This window comes from Cebus imitator, unplaced genomic scaffold, assembly GCF_001604975.1.
Source record: "Cebus imitator isolate Cc_AM_T3 unplaced genomic scaffold, Cebus_imitator-1.0 Scaffold491, whole genome shotgun sequence".
NCBI classification, from domain to species: domain Eukaryota; kingdom Metazoa; phylum Chordata; class Mammalia; order Primates; family Cebidae; genus Cebus; species Cebus imitator.
Window position 1 is genome coordinate 75,795 of NW_016107806.1, and position 11,314 is coordinate 87,108.

The following is an 11,314-nucleotide window of genomic DNA, read 5'->3' on the forward strand; positions in this document are numbered from 1 at the left end:
CAGAATCACATAACAGAGAGATACACCATATTTTTGGGTGAGTAGAAAAAAGTTATAATAAAATATGACAACTATGCATAAATTAATGCATATTCTTAATGATGTTTTCATCAAAATTCTAATGTTTTGTTTCATCTTCATTGTGTGGGGCATGACAAACTGGCTCTAGTTCTTACATAAAAGAGCAAAGGTTTAGTAATCACCAAGCCAATCTTAAAAAATGATGGAAACTGTGTGATTTAGATATCACAATTGATTATACACCTATGGTAATTAAGGCAGCCGGATGTTCTCAGAGGTGTTGACAAATTGACAATGACAGAAATTGTCCCTCCAATTATAAATTTACAGAAATGTGAAAAATTGATTGTGACCCAGAGGTATTTCAGATAAGTGGGAAAAATTGAATATTTGATTACGATACTAAGACAGTTGGTTATCCATTCAGAAAAATGTTTAAAATATATTAAAATGTACAAAAAGTCCTTTCTTGATTGAATAAAAACCTTATGTTTAAGAAGAAAAAAAATTCAACTTTTTAAACATAGGGAAAATATTTCTGAACTTACAAATGGTTGAGATTTATTAAAATCGTGTAAAGTGCAAACAACATAGTTATTGTTGCAGAAATTCAACTATGTTAAAAATAAAACACTAGTTCATCAAATGACACCATTAAAATGCAAACAAGAACATACTTTCTTAGAATATATATTCGCAACACATTTAATAGCCGTACATTAGAACCAGATCGCATGAGCTCATTAACATTGGAGAGGCAAGAAGGGCAGTATTAGGGCCAAAACTTCAAGGCTCCAAAAAGGAGAAGTGAGAGCCTTAAAGGCAGGTGCCCTCCAGGGGATTAAAACAGGAGATGATGGTTGGGATTTTCCAACCCCGCCTCTATTTCAAAATGGCCATATTCCATGATGGGAGCAGCTTCCCTGAATACCCATGAAGGCAGACATGTGCAGAGTTGCCAGTCATAACCTGTCACAGGACCTACGTGGGTGGCAGGAGGCAGGTCCTCTCATGCCCAGGCCGTGTCTCACAGCTGCAGGCAGAGCCCAAGAACAGGATAAAAGGGCTCAGGGCCAGAGCACCCCATCCACTCACCTCCTGAGGTGCCAAAGGACCCTGTGCTGCTTGTGACCTCCGTAAGTGTCCCCCGGGTACTGGTGAAGGGGCTTCCACAAAGGGATGCCCTGATCAGGGCAGGAGGGGAGGCCAGGCATGGCCTCCAGGGCTGAGGTGGTGCTGGCATCCATATGAGTGAAAGAGGGAGTCTCAAAAGAACCGAAGAAGGGCAATGGGGACAGACAGTGGACATGAGAAGAGGAAGTCCCGTGATGGTGACTTGGTGCTCTGGAGAAATGAGATGGATCTAGAGTTCTCGGGTCTCTCGTCTGAAGCCATTGCAACATTGTCTGTCATGTTCACCTGTAGGTGTTTTTAGAAAGGGATCTTTACCTTGGAAAATATAACTGTCCTTTCTTGAAAAGTTGAGATGGAGACAGCGGTTCCCAGGCAGTGTAGAGGGTATCACAGCTAACAGACTCGCTTAAACTCACATTTAATGGTGCTTGGTGAGACAATCAAAGTAGACAAAAAATATATATAAGTGCTGAGCATTCGGTACAGGTGTTTGTCTGCTGAAAACGTCAGAGCACTGGACTAAGTCGGGAACCTGGATAAGAGTCTCAACTTAATTAAATGACATTTTTCCTCAGTTCTCCAACATTCTTTACAGTTCTGAACTTCGATGTCCTTACGACAAGATAATCTAGAAACTTATTCCAAAAGAGAATTACTGTTTTCCCTTGAAAAACCATTTTGTTTCCAAACTCATTTGTAGACTGTTTTCATGATTCAGGTGTATAGTGGAAGCAGAATGTCTCCTCTACATATTCCATGCTTGATTTTGAGAATGCTTTCTTAATATCTTTTGGCCTCACTTTTCTAATTATAAAATAGCTGAAAATGCTTTATGATTTTATAAGTATATTAAGAGCATTAGGTTCAAAACAGAGGCTATAAATTTATTTAGTCAATTATTAGAAATAATGAAACTTCCAGAGATTAATTAGCTACAAATACACTTAAGCAGTTCATTGAAATGAAGGGATTAGAAGTTATGCTGAAAGGGGATAACTTTCTAAGAATAGGCAGGAATGGTCTCTTTCTGGGTCTAACTTGCTGTCTGTCTCTCCCCCAGCTCCTGAACACCCGCCCCCGAGATGTCCTGCCAGCAGAGCCAGCAGCAGTGCCAGCCCCCTCCCAAGTGTACCCCCAAGTGCCCTCCCAAGTGCCCTGCCCCTAAGTGCCCCCCAAAGTGCCCCCCTAAGTGCCCTCCAGTGTCTTCCTGCTGCAGTGTCAGCTCTGGGGGCTGCTGTGGCTCCAGCTCTGGGGGCTGCTGCAGTTCCGGGGGAGGTGGCTGCTGCCTGAGCCACCACAGGCGCCGCAGGTCCCACCGCCACAGACCCCAGAGCTCTGACTGCTGCAGCCAGCCCTCGGGGGGCTCCAGCTGCTGCGGAGGGGGCTCCAGCTGCTGCGGAGGGGGCTCCAGCTGCTGCGGAGGGGGCAGCGGCCAGCACTCTGGAGGCTGCTGCTGAAGTGGATCCTGTGCCTAAAAGAACACAAATGACCAAATATTTCCCTCTCCTCTTCCTTCTTCTGAGCCTGCCCATGTTGCTGATAGGTCTTGGTGAGGGCTGAGCTCAAGCATAGAGGATTCTTCTGTCTTGGAGTTCAGGGGCTCAAAACTTCTCCCACAAAGCCTTTTACCGACCTTGTTTTGCATATGTGTGGTTGCTCTGGGAAGCCCGAAGCACAGACCTATATCCCTTTGTAGCTTGTCTTTGTGCATAGCTCAGCCTGATGTAAAACAATAAAACTAGAAATATGCATTCCTTTTTGCCTTGACTGATTGTTATTTTTTCATTGGTTTTCACACTGTCCTCATCTCCAGGCTCTCCAAAGATGTCACTATCTACAGACCTTATTCAAATTTAGCCATTCTTCCTACTAATGTCCTTTATAGCAAAAGACAATTTTGTTGATTCAGAAGCCAAACCAGGATTCTTCATTGCCTTGACAGTAGTTTTCATGACTCCTCAGTCTCCTCCAATCTGCACAGTTCTTCACTTTCTTTGTCTTTCATGACATTGACCTTTTTAAAGGACCATCAGTTTTGTAGAATGCCCCTCAATTTGGGTTTGTCTGATGTTTGTTCTTGAGCGAGTTCAGATTACGCACTTTTGCAGAGATCCACAAAAGTGATGTTACCCTTAGAGCATGATATTGAGCCTCACATGGTGTCTAATTGTCCCATTGCTGGAGATACAACTTCCACCACTTGGTCTGCCAGCTTTCTCCATTGCAAATTTCATATTTATTCCTTTGAAACAAAAATTTAAGAAGAAGAGAATATTTCAGCTTTTTTTTTTTTTTTTGAGTTGAAGTCTTACTCGCTCGGGCTGCAGTGCAGTGACGCGATCTCAGCTCATTGCAACATCTGCTTCCTGGGTTCAAGTGTTTCTCCTGCCTCAGCTGCCCAAGAAGCTGGGATTTTGGGTGTGCGCCACCACGCCTGGCTACTTTATGTATTTTTAGTAGGGATGGGGTTTCACCATGTTGGCCAGGTTGGTCATGAACTCCTAACCTCAAGTTGTTTGCCCACCTCAGCGTCCCAAAGGGCTGGGATTACAAGGGTGAGCCACAGCAGCCAGCCCAAACATTTATTTGGTATCAAACATTTTCCCAACACGTTTTAAATATAATTGATGTTCTTTTACAAAACTATTATGACTATAATGTGGCTGGTATCACTGAGTATAGATTTTTAGCCATATCTCATACCCGGAGTCTATGTATACACGTGAAGCAAAGAGAGGTGGTGAGGATGGGTCCTGAGAAGAATGAGCAATGTCCTGCAGTACAACTACTTGAAGGCCATTACAATTTCTTCTCGTTGAACTTTTATTATATCTCATTTCCAGTGAGGACCATTCTTATCTATTTATCTCTCCTATATTATAACTCGATCTTCAGGTAAATTTCTAGAATACAATGTTTTTGTATAGAAAGATATGCTTATTATAAATTTAAACTCATTACACCTCGATAACTATCAAACTGCCATTGAGAATTGTTATGGCAACTTATATTACCATCTCAAAATATGTGTGTTACTGCAAATTGTCACACACTATTTTGTTAGTCATTAAAATAATTATCATTTTGAAATAACTAAATGAATCTGTTAGTCTCCTTTCTCAAATTCAAGATATTTCTTTTTTCTTTTGTTTGCATTTGTTTGAATATCAGTAAAGTTGAACATGTTTTTTGAATGTTTTGTTGTTTGTTTGTTTTAGATGGAGTTTTGCTATTTTGCCCAGGCTGGAGTAAAATGGCATGATCTCTGCTCACTGCAACCTGTGCCCCATGAGTTCAAGCCATTCTCCTGCCTCAGCCTCCCACGTAGCTGGGATTACAGGCACCTGCCACCATGCCCTGCTAATTTTTGTATTTTTAGTAGAGACAGTTTCACCATGTTGGCCAGGCTGGTCTTGAACTCCTGACCTCAGGTGATGCACCCACCTCGGCCTCCCAAAGTGCTAGGATTACAGACATGAGCCACTGCGCCAGGCCTTTTTGAATTTTATTTGCCATTATATTTGCGTGTGTTTGTGTATATATGTGATGGTTAATTTTATGTGTCAACCTGGTGAGGCTATGGCTCCCAGCTCTTGCTCTAGCACCAGTCATCAGTCTAAATGTTGTGAACATATTTTTTTTAGATGTGATTAATATTTAAGTCAGTAGAGTTGAATAAATTAAGTCAGTAGAGTTGAGTAAAGGAGATTACCCCCCATAATATGGGTCGGACTCAGCCAGTCAAAGGTCTTGAAAGACTGATATCCAGTGAGGGAAAAAATATTCTGCCTCTGGGAACAAGGAATGCTTATATGCTCTTGATGGGAGTGTAAATTAGTCCAGCCATTGTGGAAGCCAGAGTGGCAATTACTCAAAGACCAGAAATATCATTCAACCCAGCCATCCCTTTACTGGGTACACACCCAAAGAAATATAAAATATTCTAGTATAAAGACACTTGCACACGTATGTTCATTGCAACACTACTCACAATAGCAAAGACATAGAATCAACCTAAATGTCCATCAATGATAGACTGGATTAAGAAAACATGGTACCTATATACCATGGAATACTATGCAGCCATAAAAAAGGATGAGATCATGTACTTTGCAGGGACATGGATGGCTTTAGAGGCCATTATCCTTAGCAAAGTAACACAGGAAGAGAAAAACAAACACTGCATGTTCTCACTTAAAAGTGGAAGCTAAATGATGGGAACACATGGACACATGGAGGGGAGCAATACACACCGGGCCCTGACAGAGGGTGGGAGAAGGGAGAAGATCAAGAAAAATAACTAATGGGTATTAGGCTTAGTACCTTGGTGATGAAATACAACAAACCCTCATGACACAAGTTTACCTACGTAACAAACCTGCACTTGTACCCCTGAACTGAAAATAAAAGTTAAAACAAAATCTGCTTCCAGAATGATTTTGGACTTCAGACTGCAAGATCAGCTCTCCCCTGAATCTGCATTCTGCCATCCTTCCCCACAAATTTTTGTTTTGCCATCCCTGATAGTCACTTGAGCTAATGCTGCAAAATCTTCTTTCCCTCTTTCTTGCTCACACTCACTTTACCAAAACCTAATAGAATCTAAAGGAATAGAATTTTAAGGCTAAGTTTCTGAATGAGTTCTGGGGTTTCTGGAATTTGTTCTCTGGCCTAACTAGATTTAAATGCACGAATGAACCCTATTTCCCATAGTGAAGGGAATACTGATAGAAATGTGGCTATAGGGATTTGCAAAATATCACTTTTAGATGCTTCCGATCAAATGCTCCTAAGAGACAAGGTTTTCTGACTCCTCCTCTCTTGGGCATTTTAGTGTCTCCCCTCTATCTGTGATGTGAGAGATATCTCTCCAGGGTAGATTTCCCAAAGTTAAGTCTTGGTTCTGGAATCTTCTCTTAGATAAGGGATAAATGGCTCAAGACCAATTGGTCTTTCCAATGTGATCCGCATCTGGTCATAGAAAGCACTGATGCATCATTTGACCTATGCTTGCAGAGGAACCAGAAGCTCATCTTTGCTTAGATGACAAAACTGGTTTCATTTCCTCCATGTTTCCTAAGGGAAGAGCCGGGTCCTCGTTCTGCATACCCCTGATGTCAGGGATCCACCTGCAGACTCCTCCCTGGAAGGACAAAGAGGGCAGGATCCTAAGCTTCTAGTCCTAGGAAATTCTCTTTCTTCTTTTTATTTGCCAGAAATCTAGGGGATCTTTCTTATCCACCAGAAGTCCCAGTTTGATAAAATACTTACCCATAACTTTCACATAGTGAAACCCCAAACCTTGAGACTGGTGCAAATTTTTAATAAAATGTAATAGTGTGTATATATGTACACACACACACACATACACACATGCATATACCCACACATACACATTTATGTATGTATATATACACATTTATGTATACATATACATACATATATGTATGTATGTATAGGTATATATACAATTAAATCTATATATATGTATATAGAGATTTAAAATATGATGATGCAGGTGACAGTCATCAATGGGGAAAAATAACTATTCAATATCTAGAGTTAGAAAATTTTGTTAACTGAAAAGAAAATGAAAACCCTCATTTAGTATTAGATGCAAGACAAATTCCATAGGATTAAATATTTTAAGGAAATCAAATTATAAAGAAAGAAGTACTTATAACTAAATGTTTATCTTCTCTCAGGATTGAGAAAAACATTCTAAATATAAAAACAAAGAAATTATAAAGAAAAATAGACACAAATACATGCATATTAAATATTTCGCTAGAGAAGAAAAAATTAATAGTGAAATAATGTTTTGGAATATTTTAATATATATGAAATATGATAGACTAAACATCTTATATAAGTGTGTATTAAATTTTACATATGTATAAATTTCTTAAACAAAATATTTTATAGAGCTACAAACTTAAAACGGTATCCTGGTAAACATCCCTGCATGTATTTTCCAAATTAAGAAATAAATCATCAGAAATATGATTGAAACCATCCCCTTATATATTTCTTCTATCTAGACATATTCTGTATTCTGTAATTTTGTTTTTCTTCCTGTGTGATGTGTACACTTTTCTGTGCTTATTTAACCTTAACTTATAATTTATTTATAAGTAAAACATGTAACAATTCCCTTACGCTATATTTGTACTTAGCTACAGTTTATTTTTAATTTTTTGATATTCATTATAATTTGTATTTTTAATTTTCCAAAAGTGACCTACTCCATGACTTTGAGGCATTTATCTATTTAACACAGGCGACTCGATTTCATTTTCATTTATTCTCACTATTGTATAGCATTCCAGTGTAAGAATGTTCATATTTTACTTATGCATTCACCTGAAATTGGATACTTAACTTGGTTTCACTTTGTGCTTTATAAAAAGTGCTACTTTCTAATATTCTTACACATCCCATGGAAGCTTTGCATCTAAGGCATAGACTTACAAGAAGAATCAGCAGGTCATTCAGTGTATCTGCCTTCAACTTGACTAGATATTGCGAAATTACTCTTCAAAAATACTACGACTGTACACCCCCATCAGAGTACATGAAAATTTCTGTTACTCGACATCAATGAGAAGAATAAACAGTGAGACTTTTTCAATCTCACCAAGGTGGTGGATGTGAAATTATATACCATCAGGGTTTTTTCTTGCTTTTCTCTGATTCCTAGCAAGGTTGAAAAGCTTTTTCAAAAACTTGTTGGTTATTGACTTTTCAGGTTTTCACTTCTAGAAATCATTTTTCATGTGTTTTTCTACTTTTTCCTTTGAGCCATTCCTTTTTTCTCACTGATTTGTAGGATTCTTTATTTAGATACTTATTTGTTGTCAATTACATGTGTTGCAAATATCTTTTCATAACCTGTATTTTCTTCATCTTTTGTGATGTTTTCTGGTTAAAGAAAATTTAATATAACCAAACTCATGGGTTTTTGTTTGTTTATATCATGTTTGTCTCTGATGTGAACACATGTATATTATTTAGGAAATCTTTTCCATTAAAAGCCCATAAGGTTCTTCTATTAAAAATCAGTTTTGAAAATTTTTAATATATTTTCAAAGTTTTGTTTACTACATTAGCTCTTTGATTCATGGAATTTATTTTAATTATATGGTGTGAAGAAGAGGTATTTATTCATTGCCCAAATGAATAAGCAGTTGGTATGGTACCAATTTCTGAATTGATTACTCTTAACCCACTTTTCTGTAATCCTGCCTCTGACATATTTCAGGGGTTTATATATTAATGAATTAATTTAGTTCCTATAACCTGTCACATTGTTCCTTAATCAATTGCTCACAGTCTTAATGACAATTGCTTTATAATTATGCTTGATGTTTGCGAGATAAGTACCCATGTCTTCTTCTTCACGGTTATCCTGTCTATACTTGGCCTCTTGCTGCGTCATGCCAGTCATAGAATCAGCTCCTTAAGTTCCATTGATCTCCCTCTTGTGGTTTTTATTAGAATTACATGGAACCCACAAGTTGGCTTGTAGAAAATTGACCTTTTTAAGACAATGCTTCTTTCAACCCATGGATATGACGTTGCTTTCTATTCGTTATAGAAAGAACTTTAATGCCTTTCAATAAAATGTTATTTTTTACATTTGTATATCTTTTGAGATATTGATTCTTGTCTCATATTTTTGTTGCTGATATCTATGGTTTTATTTTTAAGTAACAATTTCTGATCATTGGTGTATATGTGTTGTATATTATAACAGCTTCAGTCAGGAAATATCTTTTTATGCCTAAACATAGAACCACAAAATAATTTTAATTATTGCTATATGTGCCTTTGTATGCCTGTTTCAAAATTTAACACCCTAAGTATTAAAGGTAAGTACTAAGTAGTGAGCATTTCCAATTTACTTTATTACAATATCATAGTTAACACCGTTGAATATTTAGATTTTCATATTTTTATGATAAGCTCCATGAAATAAAGGCCTGAAAATTGGAGTCTCTTGGTCAAAGTACATGTGCATTCTACACTGTAATTATTTTAACTCAAGAGCAAATATCTGAATGAATCAATCACCAGTTTACCTTTCAGAAAGTTATTCCAACCAGAGTACCTTTTCCCATCCATGTCCACTTTTGTTTGTAAAAATTAAAAATCTTTGCCTATTTAATATGAATGCATATATTTGATAGAAAAATAAAATATCTTTTTATACATGTATTTTTATCTATAAATTTAACATTTTGTATTGCCTGCTTATCTCTTTTGTCCATTATTTTCACGGAATGTTTTTCTTAGTAATTTGTAAAGGATATTTGCATGTCAACCATGTAGTCTTATTCTTGGGATATGTGATGTAATTTCCCCTCAATTGGTCATTTCTCTTTCAGGAGTGTTTATATGTTGCTCTTTTCCACATGACGTTTTTATTCAGAAGTAAATAAACATCACATTTTCCTATGGTATCATGGTTTTGGGAGCCACCAGGCATAAGAAATAACGAACTATCCTTTTCTATTTTAAGAGTGTTATTTAATAATGTATGTTACAAAAAAAGGATCTAATGGGCGAAAAAAATAACCCATTAACATACATGGTGCTGATTCCAAAGCATAAAGTAACATACCACTCAGTATGAAGTTAGGGTGATACTTTAAAAATTAAACATTTCCAAAAATGTGTCAATCAATAGCCAGGTTATAGATGGACATAGAAACAATTAGAAAAATATTATTACAGTTATTCCTATGTGGGACATAATGCTTTACTTTTGATTTGCCTCATAGCTACATCCTAGATCCCAGCCACATCTACTTCAGTCTTGATAACAGAAGACCTAAAAAACCAGTCACTTGCTTAATAAAAATTTTATAAAATTTGTCATTGACATCATACAATTAAGGCAAGCAGATCAGGCTTTATGAGGTGATAAACATGCTGCCAATTTACCATCCAGATCTGAATCAGATTGATAGATGTATTGGGTACCACGTCACTAGAGGCGTGGATCATGTGGTCCCTCAGGCCAAGAATCCTGAGAATCAGTGAGGTCTGCTTCTGAGTAAGACTTACCTATGAGCCAAGGTATTGATATCCTGAACACTCCCTTATAACAAAGCCTTTTGTAACAACCGGAGCAGGAAAAGAAGAGTCACACTCTGGCAGCATAGGTACAGATTTCTACAGGATGACATATCCTCAGCATGTGTGTTTGCATGCTCTAGGTTCTTATGCTGATGGTGTAAGTCATGTGAAATAACTATTCATAAACTCTATAGTGCTGTGCAAATGCTGGCTTCATTCCTGGCCAAAAAAGTGTATGTGTATATATATATATATACACACACACACACACACACACACACACTTTTAAAAATAATGATGATGATGACAAATGGTAGTATGCATAAAATGTCCAAGGAATAGCTCTATGAGCTTTAAGTGTATTATCTCATTTAATAGTCCTAAAAGCTCATGAAGGGGAGGTCATTAAAATCCCCATTTTACAGTCAAGGAAACTGAGGCAGAGAGGTTAGTTTGTCCTGCATTATCTCAGTAGTATCAGAGCTAGGATTCTTCTTCAAGATGTCTGGCTCCAAAGCCCCAAAGTTAGCTTCGAAGTACTTTCTCCAAGCTCAACCTCATCTTCACAGGCAGATCTGCTTTGAACATGTGCTCCACCCAATGCACACCTAATGCACACACCACACTTAGAAACACACACACACACACACACACGTCAACAACTCCCAGCAGCAAAGCGGTAGGACACACGTGAAAAAGCTGAGAGGCTTCGGTGTTTCTTTGTTCAAACCTGGATGCCTGGAGCTCATAAATTGACATTGCTGAGGGAAGAAGGAGAACGTTTGGGAGACCACGCTTCAAGAGCGAGAACGGAGAGGCAGGCACCTCTAAGAGAATATGGTGCTAGGTGGTGGTAGGAATTTGCTCCCACCCCATTTCTAAGTCATATTCCACACTAGGAACAGCTCCCCTGAGCCCTGTGAAGAAAGGCAGATGAGAAGCTGCCAGTCACCCCCGTCACAGGACCCATGTGGGTGTCAGGAGACAGATCATCTCATGCCAGGCCCTGTCTCACAACAGGAGGCAGAGCCCAAGGACAGGATAAAAGGGCTCGTGGCCAGAGCACCCATCCACTCAC

General features: G+C 38.2%; 1 protein-coding gene across 1 annotated transcript; it reads left to right on the forward strand.

Annotated features, from left to right (window-relative positions):
• Nucleotides 1-1,119: 1,119 nt before the first annotated feature.
• LOC119468778 (late cornified envelope protein 1F) lies at nt 1,120-2,909 on the forward strand. Its single transcript, XM_037733102.1, has 3 exons — nt 1,120-1,157; nt 2,216-2,538; nt 2,578-2,909. Exons 2-3 carry the CDS (start codon nt 2,238-2,240, stop codon nt 2,610-2,612), a joined length of 336 nt encoding a protein of 111 aa, XP_037589030.1. The 5' UTR covers nt 1,120-1,157; nt 2,216-2,237; the 3' UTR covers nt 2,613-2,909.
• The last annotated feature ends 8,405 nt before the right edge of the window (nt 2,910-11,314 follow it).

Bases quoted from the DNA above. Each gene is read 5' to 3' on its own strand.
- LOC119468778 (XM_037733102.1), top strand. From the start codon at position 2,238: ATGTCCTGCCAGCAGAGCCAGCAGCAGTGCCAGCCCCCTCCCAAGTGT. The intron at 2,539-2,577 runs GCTCCAGCTGCT...GCTGCTGCGGAG, and splicing joins CTCCAGCTGCTGCGGAGGGG to GGGGCAGCGGCCAGCACTCT.